The sequence below is a fragment of the Salmo trutta genome, chromosome 6 (genome assembly GCF_901001165.1).
Source record: "Salmo trutta chromosome 6, fSalTru1.1, whole genome shotgun sequence".
NCBI lineage: Eukaryota > Metazoa > Chordata > Actinopteri > Salmoniformes > Salmonidae > Salmo > Salmo trutta.
The window spans coordinates 21,977,276-22,003,052 of NC_042962.1; the positions used below are offsets into that span (position 1 = coordinate 21,977,276).

Sequence of the window (25,777 nt, forward strand, 5' to 3'; positions counted from 1 at the left end):
CACCTCCATGTTTGACGGTGGGTATGGCGTTCTTGGGGTCATAGGCAGCATTCCTCCTCCTCCAAACACGGCGAGTTGAGTTGATGCCAAAGAGCTCCATTTTGGTCTCATCTGACCACAACACTTTCACCCAGTTGTCCTCCAAATCATTCAGATGTTAATTGGCAAACTTCAGACGGGCATGTATATGTGCTTTCTTGAGCAGGGGGACCTTGCGGGCGCTGCAGGATTTCAGTCCTTCACGACGTAGTGTGTTACCAATTGTTTTCTTGGTGACTATGGTCCCAGCTGCCTTGAGATCATTGACAAGATCCTCCTGTGTAGTTCTGGGCCGATTCCTCACCGTTCTCATGATCATTGCAACTCCACGAGTTGAGATCTTGCATAGAGCCCCAGGCCGAGGGAGATTGACAGTTCTTTTGTGTTTCTTCCATTTGCGAATAATCACACCAACTGTTGTCACCTTCTCACCAAGCTGCTTGGCAATGGTCTTGTAGTCCATTCCAGCCTTGTGTAGGTCTACAATCTTGTCCCTGACACCCTTGGAAAGCTCTTTGGTCTTGGCCATGGTGGAGAGTTTGGAATCTGATTGTTTGAATGCTTCTGTGGACAGATGTCTTTTATACAGGTAACAAACTGAGATTAGGAGCACTCCCTTTAAGAGTGTGCTCCTAATCTCAGCTCGTTGCCTGTATAAAAGACACCTGGGAGCCAGAAATCTTTCTGATTGAGAGGGGGTCAAATACTTATTTCCCTCATTAAAATGCAAATTAATTTATAACATTTTTGACATGCGTTTTTCTGGATTTCTTTGTCAGTGGGCAAACGTACAAAATCAGCAGGGGATCAAATACTTTTTTCCCTCACTGTATCCACGTTTTTTCTATAGGCATTGTCAATTGGTTTAGCCACCGAGGGCCATTCTTTGCCTCCCACAATAGGGGTGGTAGCATAACTTCCCTGAGGGACATATCTCTCCACGCACCCAAACCGGATGACCCCTTCACTTCCTGTTTCTTACTGATGTTGTTCCTGTGACCATGTGTCATCCACACTTTTTGAAGTAATAGAAAGAGTGTACATACATGATTCCAGTCTGAGATATTCTTTTTTCATCATTATTTATGACATGGGCCTGCACTCAGAGCTTTTGATACTAGTCTAGACACAATCATGTCCAAGGCTAGTAATCTAGCCTACTTCCTTCCCTTGGCAACTCCTTTGGCAATGCCCTTTCTTAGCGAACACAGTCGGCTAAACAGAAGGCTAATGTAAATGTTAGCCTTTTTTCTCCCCCAAAGTTTTTTTATGCACTCCCACTTGGGTTGACCTGGCCAGCACCTTTCCATCACGGGTAGATCATAAAGTGAGGAGTGAGAGGAAAGAGGAGCAGAGAAGCAGGAGGACTCCCTCTAAATAAATAGTTGTGGGGAAATGGGTCTGACTCAGAGGTATCGTGTGCACTTATCTTTAGCCGGCCTCTGCTTGCTCATAGGCTAAGCAGCTATATCCCTCTCTCTTTCTTTCTCTTTCCCCCTCTCTCTCGCTCTGTCTCTGTTACTCTTTCTAGGCCTAAAGAGCTCAACACCAGAACTCTCTGTGTGAGTCTGTGTGCTCTTGCTCACCTTCTCTCAACCCGTATGCCCTCTTGTACAGCCACAGCCCTTCTCCCTAATGACATGATTTAATAATTGGGGCTATGAAAGAGGCACTTGTTTGACCCTCCTCCCACACTCCAATCCTACAGTGGAGCAGATTACCGGGCCTGCCGGGACCACCACCCCCTTCTCTAACCTCCCTCCCTCCCACCCCCGGGCCTGTGTGCAAAACGGGATGTCCTGGCTGGGTTCCAAGTTAGGGGGATGTGTTCTTTCCTGCTCCAGCTTAGCCAGAACCCAGGGCTCAAGGTTTTGAAGGCCCCCACTTTGAGTAAGTCACTGCAGGAGTTTGAATTATGTTAGATATGTAATACAGCTCAGTTATGTCAGAGTTATGCTCTAATTCTTCTATTAAATCAAGGTTGTCTCGCATACCCAGACATGCCACGGTCAAGGTTGTGATCAGTGATGGTTGTCCACATGGAAGACGGTGATCTCAGACTGGAAGGCTGGCATGGAAGGCACTTGTGCCAGGGAAACAGCTAACCAACCAGCCAGTCATTCAGAAAAACTCCCTGACCATGCCAGGCTGGCGCAGCATGCCAGGGCTGATGAGTGACGGGCGATGGCCCCCTCTTCCTGTTTCTAAACTCACGCAGGATGGCCTGGCCAACCAGGTGTCTCTCTTACACCTTTTACCCCTTATTGGACCAAGCAGAGTTCCAACTCACCATTGGTTTATATTGCCCCCACAATAGTACGGCATTTGTTGAAGCTCAATGTGAAATTAAAATCTCTCTTATCTAAGCCAGTATAACAATCTCTATGAAACTTCGCAAATCAACTTGATTGGCAGTACACATCACACTCCCCGCCTCTAGTCATGAGTTCTAAAACGGGGACCAGCAACTCGGTTAATGCACAACATCAGCAGCTAGCTAGTAGCAGGCTCTCAGCTCTAGCTAGCTTGCTAACACCAGTCAGATGAGAAGCAAGATACAAGCAAAAGAAGCTAGCTAGGTATATTTGGCTGTGGAAGGTTTTTCATATGGCTGAAGTCATCTGTGTAAACTAAACTAAATCACAAACAAATAAGCTAGTGAACGTCCTTGGCTGCTATTATAGCCAGTTAGCTAGCCAACTATCCAGTAGCTACAAGTCAACAAGACAATACCATAGCTGTGCACCACAACTCAATATTGACAATATAGCCTAGCTAGCTAAGTTATTCTTCCATAAAGCATAGCTAGCTAGCTAAGTAAAGTTAATAGTCAACACCAAACTTTGGGAAACTGCCACGTTGCTAACTTATAATACATGCAATGGGCATTGCTCATCTAGCTACTTCGGCATGATACAGTCAAACTGGCTAGATAGCTACGTGTGCAGCCAGATGTCAATTTCAGCACAAACACTGCTAGCTAGCCTACGTTTCTTCAACACAAACTGTAGATGATCAAGTGAATTGTCTTGCTAAGAAACAGTTGGCTATATTGAATCTAAACCTGGCCAATGCACATGCAAGTAGCGCATCAGCTGTGCATTCTAGTGAGTGTACACATGTACAAATTAGCTAGATTAACACTCGAGAAAGACACGTTGCTATTTAGGATGCATTAATTCAGTACACCCTCTCAATGACATTTTCTTCAAGTCATTTTAATCAAAATTTGCGCTGACTGATCAACAGTGTCAAGTTACTTTACAGTGTGTTCCCACAAATCTGAACCCAGTAATGGTTTAATTTGGTTTATAATACGTTGAAGTTGGGTTAATTTTAGGTTCTGAATGAAAGGTGAAAATAATTTGGGGGGGGGGGCGACATTTAAAATATGTATTTTCCGGTTGCTTAATATATGAATTTTCCGGTTGTTGAAAATACATATTTTCCAGATGTTGAAATCCGGTTCATTTTCAGTTCTGAATTAATGTTTAAAATACTTTTCTTTACTGTACTGTATTGTACTGCACTCTGTTGTGCTCTACTGCAGTGGTGCTCAAACCTTTCCTCGGGGACCCCAGAAATTTCACAATTTTGCTGTAGCTCTGAGCTAGCTATTCAAGAGCTTGAGGATTACTTGACAAGGTGTGCTAGCTCTGGAATATATCAATTACCTGGAATGGCCTGGGATCCCTATGGAGAGGTTTCAGAACCACTACTCTACTGTGCTGTCCAAACTTGTGAAACAGATGTCTGTGATTGATCAGATATACAGTGCATTCGGGAAGTATTCAGACCCGTTGACTTTTTCCGCATTTTGTTACGTTACAGCCTTATTCTGAAATATATTTTTTACTCATCAATCTACACACAATACCCCATAATGACAAAGCGAAAACAGTTTTTTAAAAAATACATTTTGCTAATTTATTCAAAATAAAAAAAAACATACCTTATTTACATAAGTATTCAGACACATTGCTATGAGACTTGAAATTGAGCTCAGGTGCATCCTGTTTCCATTGATCATCCTTGAGATGTTTCTACAACTTGATTGGAGTCCACCTGTGGTAAATTCAATTGATTGGACATGATTTGGAAAAGCACACACCTGTCTATGTAAGGTCCAGTGCATGTCAGAGCAAAAACCAAGCTATGAGGTCAAAGAAATTGTCCGTAGAGGTCAGAGACAGGATTGTGTCAAGGCACAGATCTCGGGAAGGGAACCAAAAAAAGTCTGCAGCATTGAAGGTCTCCAAGAACACAATGGCCTCCATCATTCTTAAATTTAAGAAGTTTGGAACCCCCAAGACTCTTCCTAGAGCTGGCCGCCTGGCCAAACTGAGCAATCTGGGGAGAAGGGCTTTGGTCAGGAAGGTGACCAAGAACCCGATGGTCACTCTGACAGAGCTCTAGAGTTCCGCTGTGGAGATGGGAGAACCTTCCAGAAGGACAAACATCTCTGCAGCACCCCACCAATCGGGCCTTTTTTTTTTTGGTAGAGTGGCCAGATGGAAGCCACTCCTCAGTAAACGGCACATCACAGCCTGCATGGAGTTTGCCAAAAGGCACCTAAAGGACTCTCAGACCTTGAGAAACAAGATTCTCTGGTCTCATGTAACCGAGATTGAACTCTTTGGCCTGAATGCCAAGCGTCACTTCTGGAGGAAACCTTCCCTATGGTGAAGCATGGTGGTGGCAGCATCATGCTCTGGGGATGTTTATCAGCAGCAGGAACGGGGAGACTAGTCAGGATGAACGGAGCAAAGTACAGAGATCCTTAATGATAACCTTCTCTAGAGCACTCAGGACCTCAGACTGGGGCTAAGTTTCACCTTCCAACAGGACAACGACCCTAGGCACACAGCCAAGACAATGCAGGAGTGGCTTCGGGACAAATCTGTGAATATCTGAGTGGCCTAGCCAAAGCCCGGACTTGAAACCGATCAAACATCTCTGGAGAGACCTGAAAATAGCTGTGCAGTGACGCTCCCCATCCAACCTGACAGCTTGAGAGGATCTGCAGAGAAAAATAGGAGAAACTCCCCAAATACAGGTGTGCTAAGCTTGAACTGTCATACCCAAGAAGGCTGTAACGTACCAAAATGTGTAAAAATTCAAGGGGTCTGAATACTTCCCGAAATGCACTGTAGGCCATTCCGGATCAGACCAAATCTGTTGTTGTTGGCACTACTGTCAGAGGCTGTGAAGTGGAAGAATTAATTACAGAATTAAGTTAACCAAATGAGAAGGACTTTGCTACAACGAGCAACTGACAGGTAGTCTGTTGTTTAATCTGAATGGAGTTGTTGTTGAATGGACGGCAAGCGCAACAAAATGGCCTCAACTAGCCTAGTTAGCCCAATGTTAGGTAGGTAGCTATCTTAGCTAGCTTCTTTACATCGATTGTGAGGCAGTAAAGACGCACTGCCAGATGGGATGATAGATAATCTATGGCATTTACAAGTTTGTCTAACTAGTGCACACACCCCACCATCCCCTGCCTTGCTGCAGCGTGCACCTTCTCTCCCGAGTCACGCAGGCTGCGCAGCAAACAAGTGTCCAAGTTTAAACCAAAGTAATAAAAAAATAAAAGAAACATTTTCAAAAAATGTCACGATATTATTTGAGTAGTGAAACTATTTCAAATACTCATTCCTAGTGGATAGAATCTCGTTCCTTATTATCAGTAAAATTAACTAATGTGTACAATATTGATTACTATGTATAGCTTTGTAAGACTATAAATTACCAACCACCCAGCGTTGGAGTAGTTAGGTGTATTTCCCTGCTTTTGAGAGGAGCTGGCCCGTAGTTCCTGGAGACTTCCAGCAATTGCGCTAAGCTAACGATATGCTAGCTTCAACATCCTTCAAATTACACACAGAGAAATAAAATTGGTATCCATAAGTTCGTCTGACTCTGGGTAAGTAGAAAATAAGGCTTAATTGTCTAAGTCCCTTTATTGCTTACTTATGATAGGTAGAAGTCCCGTGTTGCTCAGTTGGTTGAGCATGGCGCTTGCAACTCTACGGTTGTGGGTTTGATTCCCATGGGGGACCAGTACAAAATGCACTCACTACTGTAAGTCGCTCTGGATAAGAGCGTCTGCTAAATGACAATTGTCAAATTGTAAATGTAGAAGCACCACTTGAGAAATGAGCCCTTAAGGTAAATTCGCACACTACGGAGAGGGAAAGTACGGAGCGTAGCGCAGTGTTGCAATGACGTTTTTTGTCACAAAAGGGGCAGCTCCTTGTAATACGCTCCGGCATTCAATGTACTACCTGAAAATTGAGATTAGCCGTGTCACTCCTTCCGCAGCTGTGGGGACAATGTTGTCGCTTGGTTCCTTGATCTGATTTATAGGCTGTATAGGCTATTAATCCAAGTAGCCTATTTTGCATTGTTAACCAAATATAATCTAAGCAACTGTTCAAACAGTAAACCAAACAACAAGAATCCACCCAAAAAGGTGCTTTGTTTAAAGTAATAACTAGTGATTCCAGGCTATTGTGAAATGGTAAAACCTGCTGTAGCAACTAGCAGGTCATGTGCTTTTTTTTGTTGTTGACCAAAACATGACGTTCTATTTTTAGCTGATATCGGAATGAATACACAAGCAGCATATCAAACCTTGATAATGCTTTAGGTTACGCCGGCAAGTACAAGGGCATATTTTTTTTTATTATGAATCTGATTATTTCACATTGATGTGGGATGCTAAGAAGTGTAGCTACTACTAGCAAGGGGAAGACGACTCTTACTTGTTTCACAAAATTAAATGACAAAAATAAAAAGCAGTGATTTTGCCCCCTTGTAAATGGGAGTGGGAACGGTAAGGATATCAAGTTATCAAAAGGTGTCCGGTGCTTCAAAAATCCCACTCCATGCACGTAGATGAGACAGTCTATAGGGAGGAGGTCAGAGACCTGGTCATGTGGTGCCAGGACAACAACCTCTCCCTCAACGTGATCAAGACAAAGGAGATGATTGTGGACTACAGGAAAAGGAGGACCGAACACGCCCCCATTCTCATCGACGGGGCTCTAGTGGAACAGGTTGAGAAATCCAAATCACTAACAAACTATCGTGGTCAAAACACACTGACAGTCGTGAAGATGGCACGACAAAGCCTATTCCCCCTCAGGAGACTGAAAAGATTTGGCATGGGTCCTCAGATCCTCAAAAGGTTCTACAGCTGCACCATCGAGAGCATCCTGACTGGTTGCATCACTGCTTTGTATGGCAACTGCTCCTCCTCCGACCGCAAGGCACTACAGAGGGTAGTGTGTACAGCCCAGTACATCACTGGGGCCAAGCTTCCTGCCATCCAGGACCTCTATATCAGGCGGTGTCAGAGGAAGGCCCTAAAAATTGTCAAAGACTCCAGCCACCCATAGTCATACTGCTCTCTCTGCTACCGCACGGCAAGCGGTACCGGAGCGCCAAGTCGAGGTCCAAAAGGCTTCTTAACAGCTTCTACCTCCAAGCCATAAGACTCCTGAACAGCTAATCAAAGGGCTACCCAGACCCCTCTTTTACACTGCTGCTACTCTCTGTTTATATCACTTTAACTCTACCTACATGTACATATTACTTAAATTACCTCAACTAACCGGGGCCCCCTGTATGTGGCCTCGCTTGTTATTTTACTACTGCTGTTTAATTATTTGTTACTTTAGTTTCTATTTTTTACGTAACACTTATTTTTAAAGCATTGTTGGTTAAGTGCTTGTAAGTAAGCATTTCACTGTAAGGTCTACTACACCTGTTGTATTCCTGCGCATGTGACAAATAAAATTTGATTTGATCAACGGCGTGAAGCTTGTAGTAACCTTTAAGCTATGCTGACTAGGTCTGTCAAAGTCTCCCAATGGGCGCTATCTGTCTCAGTCTCCACCTCATCAGGTCATGGGAATCATTCTGAAAAGACAGGAAAGCCCAGGGTCCTATTCATTTGGACGCGCAATAGAAAACGTTTGGCAAATTTATGCTACAGATTTTTTGTTGTTGAGATACTTTTTGGAGAAGTCCAGGTACTCTTTCCCTCCTTGTTTCAGTCTGTTTTCTTCTGTTTCATTCCTAATGAACATGACCCAGGTTGGAACAGGCGACCCAAATCAAGCCATTGCTCTCTCGTTTGTTTTTTCCAAACTGGTAATCCGATTGGTGTTATGTTTTATTTTGCGTTCCCATAAATGTCTTGAGGGCAGAAGCTGTGTGTGTTTTCTGTTCAGAGCATGAATACGTTGCCTAATTGACTAGATCAATTTGTCAAAAGAACAAATGGTTCCCAGATGAGATTTAGAGAACTTTAATATCCTTGTTGCATAACAAATAGCCAACTGTATACAAAACAGAAACATAGACCTAGTCGTGAATCGTGACAGAAGAAAAGTGTCACCTACTATTTCAGAATTTATTTCAGAAACAATACACAGCTTCTGAAATGAATGACTAAAATAGCCCCTACGACAACATAATCATATTTCGCCAGACAACATCAATTAGGAAGCAGTGATTTGTGATTTGTAAAGAGGCCTGCTCTCACTATCGCTCTCTCTCCATCTCCTTTCTCACTCCATCTCTCACTATCTCCTCTCTCTCTCTCTCTCTCTCTCTCTCTCTCTCTCTCTCTCTCTCTTTCTCTCTTTCTCTTCTCTTCTCTCTCTCTCCTCACCCCCTCCACCCTTGCTGCTTGTTTATTTGTTCTCGCTCTCCTTTCCCGCTTGTTGTCACCCTGGGGGTTTGCTCTAGCAGCTCTATTGTTGTAGTGCTGGTGATTAGCCAAACGGTTAGCACAGCCCAGAGCGTGTGTGTGCGCGCGCGTGTGTGTTTTAGTTATGTTTATCGTAGCAGGCGTGACTGTCAGCAGTGTGGTTCTATAGGTGCCCCAAAAGCAGATTCATACATTGGCTAGCGTTCGAGCTAGCCTGTTTTCTATTGTTATTACAATTTACGTGCTAACATGGCCTCCAAGGATTTTATACATGTGATATTAACTGCTATTTAAACCTCAATGGCCAAACTCTCCGTAGTGCTTTTCCCAAGAGTTTAGCATAAGTTCATTGAACCATTGTAGTCCTCTTCAGTTGTTCACAGAAGATAGAGATAGCAGTGCAAGAGAGCTAAAATTACTTGGCGTTGTCACTGCTCTTGGCACTTTCTTCAAATTGCTCTTTTTTTCAGTGTAGCTCGGCGGGGGACAACAGGTAGGTCCATATGGTGACCATGTCAACTCTTTTCACACTGGAAAAGCAAACCACGCCACGTTTTGCCTTTGTTCTGTTGGAATATGCCCAATGTGAAGTGAACATCTGCTTGCAGTTGGGTGGTAGTTCACTCAGTAAGGTTGGTTAGACCAACCACTTTGGTTTGCGCTGGGAGTTTTTAAAAGACCAAAATTGGTCAGAAAATGTCCAACATGTCAATCAAAAAAGTATACAAATGGCAATTACATTTTTTGGGCTATAAACTGCCCTATAAATCAAGTTTAGTCTAACTAACCGTGTAGCGTGCTATGGCTCGTCGTGATGTTAGATCTTTAACATCTCAATCTACTTTACAACGTCATTACTAGCATCTAATTAGACGTAGTCTAAAGGCGGGGAGAACATTAACTTTTAGTTACAAAAAGTTGATTTTAAGTGGGAAAGTGGTTGTGGCTTTTAGGCTTTGTCTTCGTCTGGTTGTAAACCTGTCATTGTTGATGAGTACAGTAGTAGTGTGCATCATCTCATTAAAGTGATGCAGTAGGAGCCTAAACACTTTGAAACCTTCATAGCCATTTGGGTCAAGTCAATCCTATTAGGGGGAACCATGCTGATCATTAAATATATAGGCCTAGAATTTCCAAACGTCAACCAAAGTCTTGCCCTACTTGAAGTTCAAAACAACCATTGCAAATAATGGGAATATCACCCATCTCCGGAGATTAAAAAAATATGCTTAAACAATTCATATTCCATGATGGGAAATATCAGTCGTTAATTGAACCAAGAACCTGAGGCTGTATGGGAGAGTCCAGAGCCCATATTATAATAGTAGGAGCACCATCAGCGCAGTAATGACCCGAAAGGTCACTTCCATGGCAGCCCGTCACCCTCTTATGTCCTCATCAGAGCCGTCTGGTTATGGTGCCGGAGCATAGCTAATGTTCTGTGCTTTACGATGTGCTTATTATTGTATCTGGAGAAAGTTCCCCGGCACTTCGCTTGAGCTGTAGCTGCCACCGGGCACAAGGCTGTGAGCGCTCGCTAAATGACCACAGATGTTGTCCTTACCCCTTATGACCCAGTCACATCCTGTTGTAGGCCAAATAACTGTTGAACTGACTTTACAGTCGAGGAAAAGTCCCTGAAACTCGACCAAGAATACCATTGTGAGTCCAAGTCATTAGGTTCAGTAAGCAGCAAAGCACAAACGCAGGGCTGTAGAAACACAAACAAGACTTTTCTGAAGATTTGATCAAACCAAACAGTTTTTTACAGCAGTGGCGTTGTAGCGCTTGGGTGACACTGTTTATTATTGTCTTCTAGTTGTTATCTTGATCATCTCTACTACCACCAATGGTGTGTCAGCAGCAAAGCCAAAATGGTAGATTTTGTTTGTTTGAGGAAAAACATTCCTATGATGTGATTTTTCATTCCCTAGTGTCCTTACCCAATGTGTCTGCATTTCCTTACAATATCTGCCAACATCAATGTACAGTACATCCCTTGGATAATAATGTAACAATTCTTTCTCTTCTCATTCAGGTAACCTGGTCCGACTCCTCATCCAGCAATGTCACCAAAACACATCTTGAACTGGAAAGCTTCTTGCTGAAGGTATAAATCACTAACTTATGTTTTAGAAATCCAATGAAGCTATGATCAGCATTGCAATCTGTACTGTTAGCTATCCCTATTCACATCCCAAATTGACTAATGTACAGTACTAATGAAATGGAATTGACCCCAAGTTTCCTGCATAGCATCGACTGGATTTTCATCCACTCATAATGAGCAGGGATAATGAATGAGTTACTTAATTAACTTACATAGTTACTTAATTAAGAGTTAATTCATTATTAAAATGAACTAAGACTCTCTTGTTTTGAAGGTATTTGTTTGAATGGTAATATACATGACTTGTTAAACCTTGACTCACTTGTCCTCCCCCCGTCAAGCAGCTTCCGAAGGAGCAGTCCACCGAGTCGTTTGAAAAGGGCATCCTCCGGCTACTCAACCAGGGAGACCAGTACGAGATCAGGGAAGTGGAGGGGAACCTCAAGTGAGTTCTGCTTACCGGCCTGCCTGTCTTGCATTGCATTGTTTTGGGGGGTTTTGCTTTTCGCCGTCATTAGATTGTAGGCTACATTTCATGTCAGCACTCAAAAGTATACGAACTACTAGTAGGTACGCCAGGTTGTCCCGACTTCTGCATGACAGACGACTCAGATTGTGAATTAAAACAGGTGTTGATGTAGTGGAGGCCTACTCTTAACAGACCAGAAGAGCAGTATCAGTGCTCACACGTAAAAGGCTTGCAGTCCTCTGTGTCTCAGTTGGTAGAGCATGGTGCTTGCAACGCCAGGATAGTGGGATCGATTCCTGGGGTCACCCATACGTAAACAATGTATGCACGCATGACTGTAAGCCATTTGGGATAAAAGTGTGTGCTAAATGGCAAAGACTAGAATAGTGTGTGCTGTACCTACTGCAGTGATGCCATATACTCAGCCTAGGCTATGCTTACACCCAAGGGATTCTCCTTGGCGATTTCTCGTCAGTTTCTTTGAACCATTTGTCAGTTTCTCATTGTTTCTCATTTCACCAGTCTCCAAGGAGAGTGTCTCAATTGTTCCCTCTCACTGATGTTGATCTAATTAGACTTTTATCCCCCCTGCTCTTCTGTAACAACATGACTGCATGATTACTTGAACAAAATGTCCTCCTCTGTGTTCTCAGTCAGAGGAATGCAAACAGACTAGTGCCCTTTTGATTTTTTTTGTTGACCAAAACCCTTTGCAATAAGCAGACTGGCTTACAGTCTCCACTGACTGTGTGTGTGTGTGTTAGAGGTGTGTGTGTGTTAGAGGTGTGTGCGTGCATGTGTGTACATGACACACCATCTTGGTTACTTTGAGGTGCGGTGTCTTGTTGTGAGGACAACAATGCCCCCTCCTGGAAACCACTTCTAGTAAGTTTCGTTTTAATGGAAAATGAAAGCTTAGAGGGCCATTAACTCAACTGATAGATGACAATGAACAAACAATACAACTTTGAAGCATTTATCCTTTGCTATGTAAGCCTATTCAAGAGTACCCGATGATTGGATTAAATAAATGGCAAAGTGTATGTTGGCCTGGTCAGTGAAGCGTTGAAACACACCGACACCCACACACACACACACACACACACACACACACACACACAGGTTCAGCTTTGGTTTCATATCCAAAGGGCAGGGCCACTTCTCGTCAATCAGCTGGGTAAGGCTGTTGTTCCTTCCAGATCACCCAGTCGCACCCCTTGTGTCCAATATCTGACCACATTACTGTAACCTGACAACACAGCCACGCAACCGATGAAACAGGTCTACTATGCCATAAAATTACACATCCATAATTCTAAAAACATATTGAGTTATATGATCTCTATCTACTTGGCCCACTCTCAGGCACTAGCAAACAGTGGAATGAATTCGGCACTTCTTTCATCAAATGTCCTTATTGCAAAGTTAATGGAATTTGTACTCTGATGCGTTTTTGAAAGCGGATAGAAATTAGACTATTTACGTTTGACATTTGGGATCCCGCTGTGTTGTGACGGCACGGATCTCACAATCTGGCTGGCAATTTTACCTTCAGAGAAGTTGCGTGGCAACAAGCTATATGCCTAAGTTATGAGGTAAACTGAGGAGCGGACCCTGAGGAATGGAATGGATCCTGTTGAAAAGAGCAGGGCCCACATTCATAAAGTCTGAGTAGGAGGGATCTAGGATCAGATCCTCCCTGTCCATATAATCTTATTCATTATGATCTAAAAGGCTAAACTGATCTTAGATCATTTTGAGTACGGTCCCAGCGCTTCCTGTTAAAGTAGAACTCCATCCAGCTTTAAAATATAGGTCAACACTGACAGTACAGTCAAGTGATAACTAGTCAACGCATCAGATTGCTCCGGTGTATTGGTTCAGCGTTTTACCCCACAGATTTTACTTCATCTTTGTGTCTCGGCTTAATTTGTCATTTTAGATTTTTCACCCATTTACAAAAGGTCTCTTTTTCAAAGAAGTAAAATTACAAAAATGTTTTTTTCTCTTGCCAGGGAGAAGTTTCTGTCGGCTCCACAAGCTTTCCGACAGACAAGCAAGGTCTGTGGTTTCTTCCTGTGTGAGTCCTCCTCCTCCAGCCCCAGCTGCAGCAGATGTAAGCAGTGTGTGTGTGTGTGTGTGTGTGTGTGTGTGTGGGCGTGTGTCAGGACATTTGACAGGCTGCATTTTAATTTAACGGACATTTTAAGAAATTTACCAGACCCATATGCATTGGGTGCGCAACTTGATTAGGCCATCCACCCACGGTGCTCAGAATGACAGAAATCACATTTAGTTTATGGTAATTCATCTTCACAAAACATGCAGCTCGAGGAGGCAATGGCGTGCATCCATCTTACCAAATTCCGATGCGCAATTTGAAGACGTTAGAATAACTGTAGAATAACTGTCCAAACGGTCTAAGCACTGCAGTGCTAGAGGCGTCACTACAGACACCCTGGTTCGAATCCAGACTCGGGTCTAAGGCACTGGGGTATAAATAAATAGAATAACTGTCCACATTTACTTTTTCTCAGCCAGCAAGACAAGTAACGAACAGAAAAATCACTAGCCTATGTGAATCTACTATCCCCCATAGTAGAAAAGTCGACCTATTCTATTGGTCAGCGTGTCGTTCTGTGCGAGAAATAAATATCCTATTCCGAACAGACTCTGGGACAGTTGTGGGACGACAGATCCCAAATTCATACAACCAGTAGATCTAGGCTACTTCCCTCAATAGAAACATTAAAAAGCAAATGAGGCTCATGCAACAGATCAGAACGTTTAGCTTAAAATGTTGATAAAATATTACTTCACATTATTGCGCAGAAATGCGCACGAAGCGCAACGCACATGCGAGATGAATAAAGAGATCTAAAGATGCAACAACTAGCATGGGTTGCTTTAATGACTAGGATTGTGCCTTTGGCAACTGTACAATGAAATAAAGTTGAGAGAAATAGGCGATTAGTTATAATATTTATAAAATAATTGCCTGCACATTTGGTTGGATTTTGGCTAGGCTACTTTGAAGCAAGGTAAGACATGCCTCATATGTAGTAAAACAGGTTCCAAACAATTAAGTATATGTTTTGAAAATGCATACTGCCTCCAGCTCATTGCAAAGTGGTGTGTGACGTTCTGAAGTCTGCCTTGTTGCCTATGCACTTGAATAGCGAATGGGAAGCGCGCTTCAATTACCAGTTGAGAAATAAACTGTAATCGTGGCCATTGTTTTTAACACGTGATTGCATTTACAATTGTTTCCACAATGATTGGGCTTATAAAAGCAAATGTTTCACTCCAGCAGCAACAAACAGCTGTTTCATGAGCTGTAGCAGCAGCTCTCACACTACATCAACTGATATTTCGATCAATGAATAGGCTAAAATGCATTATTTCTCAATGGGATTTAAAAAGTTCGCCCCGACAATTGGCCGGCGCAAATTTTATTTATCGGCTTTTCATTTTTTTGGGGGGGAGCTGGCTATTACCGGCTAATGGAAACCCTGGTGTGTGTGTGTGTATGTGTATATATATAAGTGTATTTATACATATGTTGGGATACAGGCTCAGAGACGTGCCATAGAGCAGTGCTAAAAGGCCATAATAAAATGGGTCGTTTCTAAACCGCGATAAAATAGTAGAGTTGGAAAATACGAAATAAATTCTGCCATTTCTTTAAAGTGTTTGCATGTGGTGGTGGGGGCTGGGAATTGCAAGGGACCTCACGATAGAATATTATAACGATATTTAGGTACCGATATGTATTGCGATTTGATACTGCAATTAGGAATATTAGGAACACCCCTTTTCCCTCAGAACAGCCTCAATTCGTCAGGGCATGGACTCTACAGGGTGTCGAAAGCGTTCCACAGGGTTGCTGGCACATGTTGACATCAATGCTCCTCACAGTTGTGTCAAGTTGGCTAAATGTCCTTAGGGTGGTGGACCATTCTTGATACACACGGGAAACTATCGTCATGGTCACGCGGCGCAGTTTTTCTCACAAACCTCTCATCTACAATGATTGAAGTGGATTTAACAAGTGACATCAAAATGTAATCATAGCTTTCACCTGGATTCACCTGGTCAATCTATGACATGGGATGAGCTGGTGTTTATAATCTTTTGTACACTCGGTGCATGTCTGCTGCAGAGAGACCAGAGAGAACATTAGGATAAAAGTGCTGAAAACATGTTGGCTCACTATTTAGTAATTTAGCAGACGCTCTTATCCGGAGCGACTTACAATTAGTACATTCATCTTAATTAAGATAGCTGGTGAGACAACAACATATCACAGTTGTATTGTATTTTCCCTCAATAAAGTAGTTATCAGTAATCAAAGTGTGTGCTTGATTCACCAAGCAAGACATTAACAGAAACAAGTTATTGAAACAAAATAGTCTGCTCTTATTGTAGAAACAAGATGGAGAACAAGCTATAGGGTGAAAAACACAGGGGTTTTAGGATCACCACTTTATTTTAAGAATGTGAAATGTCAGAATAATAGTGGAGAGAATAATTTATTTCAGCTTTTATTTCTTTCATCACATTCCCAGTGGGTCAGAAGTTTACATACACTCAATTAGTATTTGGTAGCATTGCCTTTAAATTGTTTAACTTGGGCCAAATGTTTTGGGTAGCCTTCCACAAGCTTCCCACAATAAGTTGGGTGAATTGTGGCCCATTCCTCCTGACAGAGCTGGAGTAACTGAGTCAGGTTTGTAGGTCTCCTTGCTTGCACACGCTTTTTCAGGTCTATCCACAAGGTCTACAGGTCTACCCACTTTTCTATAGGCTGGAGGTCAGGGCTTTGTGATGGCCACTCCAATACCTTGACTTTGTTGTCCTTAAGCTATTTTGCCACAACTTTGGAAGTATGCCTGGGGTCATTGTCCATTTGGAAGACCCATTTGTGACCAAGCTTTAACTTCCTGACTGATGTCTTGAGATGTTGCTTCAATACATCCATATAATTGTCTTTCCTCATGATGCCATCTATTTTGTGAAGTGCACCAGTCCCTCCTGCAGCAAAACACCCCCACAACATGATGCTTCCATCCCCGTGCTTCACGGTTGGGATGGTGTTCTTTGGCTTGCAAGCCTCCCCCTTTTTCCTCCAAACATAACAATGGTCATTATGGCCAAACAGTTCTATTTTTGTTTCATCAGACCAGAGGACATTTCTCCAAAAAGTACGATCTTTGTCCCCATGTGCAGTTGCAAACGGTAGTCTGGCTTTTTTATGGCAGTTTTGGAGCAGTGGCTTTTTCCTTGCTGAGCGGCCTTTCAGGTTATGTCGATATAGGACTCGTTTTACTGTGGATATAGATACTTTTGTACCTGTTTCCTGTAGCATCTTCACAAGGTCCTTTGCTGTTGTTCTGGGATTGGTTTGCACTTTTCGCACCAAAGTACGTTCATCTCTAGGAGACAGAACGCGTCTCCTTCCTGAGTGGTATGATGGCTGCGTGGTCCCATGGTGTTTATACTTGCGTACTAGTGTTTGTACAGATGAACGTGGTACCTTAACGCGTTTGGAAATTGCTCCCAAGGATGAACCAGACTTGTGGAGGTCTACAATTTTTATTCTGAGGTCTTGGCTGATTTCTTTTGATTTTCCCATGATATCAAGCAAAGAGGCACTGAGTTTGAAGGTAGGCCATGAAATACATCAACAGGTACACCTCCAATAGGCTAATTGACATAATTTGAGTCAATCAGAAGCTTCTAAAGCCATGACATAATGTTCTGGAATTTTCCAAGCTAGTGTATGTAAACTTCTGACCCACTGGAATTGTGATACAGTGAATTATAAGTGAAATAATCTGTCTGTAAACAATTGTTGGAAAAATTACTTGTCATGCACAAAGTAGATGTCCTAACCGACTTGTCAAAACTATAGTTTGTTAATAAGAAATTTGTGGGGTGGTTGAAAAACAAGTGTGTATGTAAACTTCCGACTTCAACTCTAAATGACTAAAACCAGATATAAAGTATGTTGAAAAGATAATGGAGCAATATATTTTAAATGAGATCATCTTTGAGAACTATCAATCACCAAAATTAAAAACGAAACATTCTGGGAGAATCTAAAATTCAAAGAATGTCATGGCATTGATTTTGCTATAATGTTTGAGTCAAGAACAAGCCATGGCAAAATGTGTAGAATTCCAGGAAATTTGCTTTAAAACTGAAAATGTTGTCGTCGGGTAAGAGGATGGCCTATAAAACCATGCCATTGGCCACGCCCACTACCAAGCCCCCATCTCTTTGCCACCGCTGCTGAAATAAATCCTAGGGGAAACACTGCAAGCAACACAGTGAAAATTGTGTAGGCTACCTGTATGTGTTTTTTATAGGGGGGCACTCATAAAGTCATAAAACTATTGTTTTATTAACATTCCGAATGTCATTATCTATCCTTGTATTTAGCAAAGTTTAGACAAAGCCTTTTAAAATATGCCTATTTGTTATTTTGATTAATGCTCTTGCAAGTAATCGAAAACTAACATCCGTTCGGATATTCAAATAACCATGCCCATCCCTAACTTGGAGTCAAAGTAGCGATATAATATCGTCCCCTCACCCCTAATCACATGGTCATAAGGCATGCAGATGACATACAGTACCATCCATGGCCATGCCATCATTCTCCTAACTCATGTCATGGATCACGATACATCATGGCACATTAGCCGTCCTCCTCAAGCTCCGCTCATCCACATGTTGCTCCATCCCTCTCTCCATGGCTGAGGCTGGGCAGCGGGATGATGAATAGGTCCCCCAGGCACCTGTTCGGGGAGAAGCGCTCTCGGAAGGCCCCTAAATCATCCAAAATCAACAGACTGGGGCTGCTATGGAGTGGAGGGGGGGTTGAGAAGGCCCTGTGGATACAGAGCATGAGGACGTGTGTGTGTGTGCATACTCTTGTCATACCGTTTGTATGCAAACACATGCCTTGAGGTGGGCTCTAGGCTGTCTGTGTGTGTGCGCGACTCACCCACAGCTCCCTAGCCTTCCGGCAGAGCAGCTGTACATTGACACCCAGGTGAGGTGAGCGATGCGGGCAGCACGATCCCCTGGCAGGCCCAACAACAGGATGTACTGTTCAGAACTGGGCCACGTCACCATGGATGTGTCCCAAATGGCAGCCCATAAGTCAGCCTCAGGACTACTGTACTGGCACTACAGAGGAATACCACTGACCAATGGCTATCAATCCACCTCTTTTTACCCATCCTCTTTCTCTCCCCTCCACTCTATGGATGCATCTCGAATAGCACCCTATTCCCTATGCAGTGTACTACTTTTGACAAGAGTAGTGTTTTATATGGGGAATAGGCTGCCATTTGTGACTCCGTCTTCGTCATATTCTCAGTTGGATGAATTGTGCAACCCCATAACAGGAAGCATTAGGTCAGAAGAGGCACTCAAAGCTTTTAATGTGGCTCAATTTGACGCAACATTTTCCCCTTTTTGGTTAATCCTGTAAATGTCAGTCCCTTTACCCCTCTCCAACCTTTTGTATTATAAACCTAGCTGTTTTTGGAACGTCCTTTGAGCAGCCGAATCTTTAACAGCACTGTAAAAATGGATTAGTGTGGAGGTGTTGATATGTTCCACAAGCTAAATGAAATGGGTTCCATTTCGTACCCTCAGAGCAGGATAGAGGGGAAACAAGGGAGAATTAGATTTGTGCTAACAAAATGCATCAGTGACTCTGGACATTTTATTACAGGGTCCAGCTAGCCCTAGATTGATGGATGAAGGGAGAGCGGAAGAGAGGGAGGAAAGGAGATATGGAGGGAGTGTGGAGGTGTTGATAGGCCATTGGCCAACAGCACCAGTTACTGCTAATAATGTATTTTTTATTTAACTAGGCAAGTCAGTTAAGAACAAGTTGTTATTTACAATGACGGCCTAGGAACAGTGGGTTAACTGCCTTGTTCAGGGGCAGAACAACAGATTTTTACCTTGTCAGCTCAGGGATTCGATCTAGCAACCTTTCGGTTACTGGCCCAACGCTCTAACCACTAGGCTACCTGCCGCTTAAAGTAAAGTGTTGCCTAGATGTCTTAGTGACTTACTGCAATGGAATGACTGTTTATGAAGGATAGGATATGTGAATGATTATGCATCATGTAGCTGCATGGGAAACAAGCATATCTCCCCATACTTCCCCTTTAATATCAGACGCATCAGACTGACTTGTCAATGCTACTTCCTTGCCAATACCTACACTCCCTATTGTGTCTCCTACTGAAGCCATCTGGCATCAGAGGCTACGTCCCAAATGACTCCCTTTTACCTATGGGCTCTGGTCAAAAGTAGTGCCATATATACGGAATAGGGTTACCCTGCCCTACCTGAGAGACCGGTGGCAGGTGACAGCAGAGGGCTGACAACTTAAGTGGGAGAGGCAGGTGTAGGGGACCCGATCAAGTGTTCGTGTCACCGCAGAGTGATCCACACAGAGGGGCTGAGTGATCTACAAGGCCCAGATTGTAAAGGAGAGAAGGAGAGGGTGACACAAAGAGAGACAGCTCCGATCAGGTGCTCCATGATTAACAGCAGTGTTTCCCCTAGCTCGACTTCCCCTACTTGTGATGGCGGTCCGCCTGACTATGTTGTCTAAAAGACTGACTTGATGTGTAATTGTACTAATTCACATTAAACTAATAGCAGTTTTCCACTGGGCAAGTCATGACATTTTTCCCCCCAATTTCGTGATATCCAATTGGTAGTTACAGTCTCGTCCCATCACTGCAACTCCCATACGGACTCGGGAGAGGCAAAGGTCGAGAGCCATGCATCCTCCGAAACACGACCCCGCCAAGCCGCACTGCTTCTTGACACTGCTCGCTTAACCCGGAAGCCAACCGCACTAATGTGTGTGTGTGTGTGCTTCTTTCCAGTTAACCCTGTGGCCCTAGGGAAGCCATACAAAGAGGACTGCTCAGAGGCATCAAGCCAGGAGGAAGGTGTGTGTGAGTACCCCATCCCCGACCTGCTTCACCCCAAACCCTGTTCACCCTACTCATTCCAACATGGTTAACCCCCTAACCCAGGTCAACCTGAAGCCCACTCCCCTCATCCCAACCCTGTTTACTCCCCAGTTCAGAGGCGGAATCTAGAAGAAGTTTTGACAGTAAGCCAACACCTTAACTGGTGGGAAGAGAAGTGAGAGTTGTTGATTTGAAGAAGGGTTGTTGCAGATATCTTTAGCCTAGACTATTCCTCGCAAGGGTTTGCCTAAACTCCAGTGAAAAAGCCTGTGTTATGTCACGTAGCTCGCCAGCTAACCATGTGTGAACCAGAAATATAGGGCACTTATACTCCGTCACATCTCTGTTTTAGGTGTCTATTAATTTACTTTCAACTGAGCAGGGGGAGGGGAAGGGAGGAATGCACAGGATTCTTTCTCTGGCTCGGCAGGAGAGGAAGTCCTGTACTCCAGGACAAACAAGTAGCGCTATGTCGCTAACTTCTGTTTATTTTGGTCGGGTGCTCGGGAAGCCTGGGCTCTCTTTGTTTCTCTCTCTGACTATCTATCTCTGTCGCTCTTCTCTCTGTCGCTCTCCCTCTCTTACTCTCTCTTTCTCTCTTCCATCCCTTGCATTTCGAGGCTATATTTTGCCTGTTGTCCGTGCACTGGGCTCACAGGCTAACCACAGGCCACAGTGCTGTGATATTCAGATGTGCAGCATACACTCACTGCAGGCTTAGCTAAACCAATTAATGCCCTATTAGTATAATAACTTATGTCATAAAGCATTACAACGTTCCTCACTGAGGACAGCACAGAAAAACCTGTTGCTACTGACTGATAAATAAAGATGGAAATGAGTTTTGATGTGAACTGAAAAGTTGATTTTTAAATCGTATTGTTCCTGTCAACTAAAGATGAATGAATGAATAAATAAATGTCTCTACCCTACAGATTTGGAGCCGTACGTTCAGGGGCACCGGAAGAAACATGGCAGCAAGAGCCCCAGCCTTAAGTAAGCACCCTATTGTCTTAATGTAACAGACGTCACGTAGCTTGCTTAACAAGCACCGCTTTCCTCACACCGAGGCTCGAACCCAAGACCTCCACCTCGCAAACACACGTGACTGCTCTCCTGAAGTGTTTTACCAGTCACGCTGCCGACAAGCTGGGAGTGACTTTCGCACATCCCCATGCGCTACATTAACACCATAGTAGGTAGAAGTTGCTCCTAACCACTGGTCAAGAGTCAGATGTCTATCTCCCCACCTAATGGAAAAAGGTTTGGAAGGAGAGTAGAGTAACCTAATCCTAGATCTGTGGTTAGGAGTAACTCCTCCTTCAAATGAGTAGCTCCTACCACTCCAGTGCAGATCTACACAAGTGCCAATAGTTTTGTTTCTGAGGAAAGACATGAAAATGATTCTCATTCCGCCTCTCCTTTTCCCAGCATTCCCAATGCCAAAAGTTCCCAGGGGGAGAGCAGTCGGAGGGGGCCCCACGGCTTGGAGCACAACGGCCTGCCAGACTGGAGGAGGAAGAGCTGTACGCTCAAACCCAACCAAGACACCTCTGGGGGGCTGGGCCCAGAGCAGGTGAGACAGATGGAAAACAAGGCTACATCCCAAATGGCACCCTATTCCCTTTATAGTGCACTACTTTTGACCCAAAAACTGTGAATTTACAGTTAACGCTAAGCAATTGAGGCATTGTTATTCAGATAGTTTTGTATCATTGTGTACAATGTATGAACCTACAGTACATTCTGATTGGTTGTTTTTGTTGTTGACTTTGAAAATGGCTCCTCAGGAACACTGACTGACAACCCTGGGTTACACAGACTAAGGAGCTAATTTAGACCAGGCAGACATGTTACATTTCAAGATGGCTGACACATTGCTCCACTTTAGCCTGTAGAGTGTCAGTGACCAAATTAGGGCTAATGCTCCGTATAAACAACATAAGCGTGTGTGAGAGCATCTTTGCGTGTGGCTCAGTTGGTAGAGCATGGTGTTTGCAACGCCAGCATGGTGTGTGCAACGCCAGGGTTGTGGGTTCGATTCCCACGGGGGGCCAGTACAAAAAAATGCATGAAATGAAATGTATGCATTCACTACTGTAAGTCGCTCTGGATAAGAGCGTCTGCTAAATGACTAAAATGTAAATGTACCACACACACCCACCACAACCGTGTGACGTGGGCCAGGGGACTATTCACTTGGCCTAGTGACATAAATCAAGAGTATGTTTGCATTCAACTGACCCAGCACATTCTTTCCACAGCGCTTCTCAAAGGAACCTATACAATGGGGGCTTGTCCATTCAGGAATCATTACACACAGGGCCCCAAAGAATAAATAACACCTTCCGCTTCACATAGTTATTGACACAGTATAGATAGGATTACTTTGCTCACTGCCCTAGCATTGATGTTTTTTCATTGAATGGCAGACATGTTACATTCTCTCTGTAGGGAGAATGCCTGCCTGCATACTGATTTATGCTCCCAAAACGTTTTGTTAAAAAGTTTTTACTACCTTTGTGGGATTACTACCTTTCCCTCCTAGGCTCTATCCAGAACCGTAGGCCACAATCTCAGTGGCATCAAGAATCACGTTTATTATTTATAAGATCTTATCATGTCAATAGGGATAGTAACATCATGAGTTGGGTTTATTGTTTAGCAAGCTAGCTACATGTCTTAACAAAAGACTCCTATGCAAGTATCCATTTCAATAGAAATGTTGATAGACGTAACGTTAGCTGGTATATTCGCTCTGGCTATCTACTCCGACTTCAGACCACTGGTAAGATATTCTAGCTAGCTACATTTTCAGATATTACACGTTTCTAATTTTGACATAGTCTTTTCGTTTCAAGTTAAAGTGTACTGTTAGCTAGTAAGCTAACGTTAGATGGCTGGCAGGCTTGCTAGCTAACGTTACGTGTATGATCTTATTATTCGTATCTCAGAGCCATTTGCTTTGCTTGTTATAGCCTAATGTTAGCTAGCTAACATTGAACCTGGTTGGTTAGCTACCTGCAGATTCATGCAGGGTAGTAATGTCATGAGTCGTGATTATGTTTCATTGTTTAGCTAGCTAGCTACACGTCTTTACAAAATACTAATTTTAATAGAATAGCACTGCGACAACTGTTAGTCAGTTAGCTTGGATGCTTAACTGCTGTTGTTAGGACAGAATGCTCGGATCGACCCTTAACGAGATTGGTGGAGTTAAAGCGTAAGAGGTTGTGAATGATGCTGAATGGGAAGAAGACCTCTCCAGTAGGTACTAAAACATTCAAAGGCCATTCAAAGTGAAGTTACAAGTTTATCAACTTTCAAAGCAGAATTACTTTCCCATTATTCCTCAAATGCAGTGTATGATATACCATTTTGTAGCTCTGTGTCTCTGCTTTTATCCAATGGGCTCCCGAGTGGCGCAGCGGTCTAAGGCACTGCATCTCAGTGCAAGAGAAAACCATTTCAAATTTTGCTTCTTGAGACCGAATCAGGCGATCGATCACATATACCTGTGTGTGTGCGCGTGTGTGGACATGTTTAACTATACTTTTGGGGACCAGAAGTCCCCACAAGAATAGTAAACAAACAAATATTTGACCAACTGGGGACATTTTGTTAGTCCCCACAAGGTCAAATGCTATTTCTAGGGTATTTAGAGTTAGGGTTAGGAGCTAGAGTTAGTTTTAGGGTTAGCAGCTAGGGTTACTTTTAAGTTTTCAGTTTAAGGTTATGGTACGGGTTAGGTTTAGGGAAAATGGGATTTAGTATGGGACTGAATTGTGTGTCCCCACAAGGTTAGTTATACAAGGGTGTGTGTGTGTGTGTGTGCGCACGCTCCAAGGTCACAGCCCTCAGCAGCAGTAATAACATGTCTAGCTCAGCAGCAATAGGATTGCTATCAGCGTTAGCCAGGGTGAAGCGCTGTGCCCTTTGACCCCTCCCACTATAGCTCTGGGTCGGTGTCCAGCACTGCCTCATTCATGTGGCCCTCATCATGTGACAGGGGTTGTGTAACAGGCAGCAGTATGGCATTCCTGCTCTGGCACATGGTATAGTTGGAGCTATAGGTTTTAAAGACACAGTCTGTAGATTCCCTTTCTCCTGTGGTTGAATGAGGAATATAACATGATAAACCAACCCTCCTTGAGAGCTAACTGAGTGTGCAGGCTTGTATCATTGAATGTTCCGTTGTCTGAATATATATTTTTCCTCTGTCTGCAGCATCAGGACAGTGAGAAGAGGAGCAGCCACCCTGCCACCAAGAGCAAGCCACGAGCACTGGGACCAGACAGGTGATCACTATTCCCTATATAGTGCATTATTTGCATTATTTATGCCCAGGTCCCATAGGGCTCTGGTCAAAAGTAGTGATATATATGAGGGAAAAGGGTGCCATTTGGGATGCAGCCTATATCAATATTCAAACCTGACTTACGGTTGAATCTGCTCATAATCTATCATCGCAAGACAGTCAGTCACCATCACTCGCCTTCTAAAAGGGTCCTAACATTGACTGACATTTAAGAGACTTCCCTATTCAGACATACTGGCTCAACACTGAGCCGGCTGACCATACAGTTGCTACGTTGTGATAAGTGAGAACTAGTAGAGACTACAAATAAAGGAGTTTTCCTCCCTATCTACTTATTAGAAACATTTCTATTTGGGCTATAGGGTTTAGCATTGCGCTAGCTAGCATTCTAGAAACAGAGCTGTCTCCTCCTGCTACCAACTAATGTGACAAGCCACAGGCCTCAATTTCTCTTATTCTCCCTCTTTTATCTTTTGTGACTAACCGCTCGCCTGTCTCTCTCCTCCAGGGAAAAGGGGAAGAAAGGAGAAGGAAGAGCTGCCTACTTGACGAACGGGAGCATAGTGCCTCCGGCTTCTCAGCGAACGCGACAATCGACAGGGAAAGGTGGGAATCGATGGAGATTAATTTGCCCTGGCAGTCTTCTTCCTGTCCCAGTCGACTCTGAAATGTTATCAAAATGCTATTTGGAGAAAAAAATATTGTGTTTTTGTTTTCTGGATGAAATGGAGGCTTGTAGTAACTTAATTTTACCAACAGAAAGCAGTGTTGTACAAGTTTATTGGGCATAGCTTTTTAGTCTTTTGAGCTGCTTATTTGAATGCCTTAGCACACTTATGCCTTCAAATGTTTTGTTTGATTTATTTGTTTGTTTTATTTGTTTGTTTTATTGAATTAAATCTAGTGTCATTAATGTTCAGGTTGTGTGTGTCCAGATGGTCGTCTAGTCGGAGGCTCCAGTCAGGACGTGTACGGAGACACCTCATCTGAGAGCTACAGCTCCCCCTCCAGCCCCCAGCACGATGGACCAGAGAGCCTGGACAGCGAGGACGAGAAGGACAAAGGTGACACGCACGCACTCACACACACACCATTATTAGAG

At 43.5% G+C, this 25,777-nt stretch overlaps 1 protein-coding gene across 7 annotated transcripts in view; it reads left to right on the forward strand.

Moving 5' to 3' along the window:
• LOC115195648 (zinc finger CCHC domain-containing protein 2) overlaps nt 1-25,777 on the forward strand; it is a 68,578-nt gene that overhangs the window by 40,331 nt on the left and 2,470 nt on the right. For 3 of the 7 annotated variants that reach the window (XM_029755730.1, XM_029755736.1, XM_029755733.1), the window contains exons 4-12: nt 10,800-10,871; nt 11,213-11,316; nt 13,356-13,456; nt 20,268-20,339; nt 21,293-21,353; nt 21,789-21,933; nt 24,585-24,655; nt 25,184-25,281; nt 25,596-25,739. In XM_029755730.1, coding sequence (XP_029611590.1) covers nt 10,800-10,871; nt 11,213-11,316; nt 13,356-13,456; nt 20,268-20,339; nt 21,293-21,353; nt 21,789-21,933; nt 24,585-24,655; nt 25,184-25,281; nt 25,596-25,739 — 868 coding nt within the window. The remainder of the gene's footprint in view (nt 1-10,799; nt 10,872-11,212; nt 11,317-13,355; nt 13,457-20,267; nt 20,340-21,292; nt 21,354-21,788; nt 21,934-24,584; nt 24,656-25,183; nt 25,282-25,595; nt 25,740-25,777) is intronic. The other 4 variants (XM_029755734.1, XM_029755732.1, XM_029755731.1 and 1 more) reach the window with 4 other exon arrangements.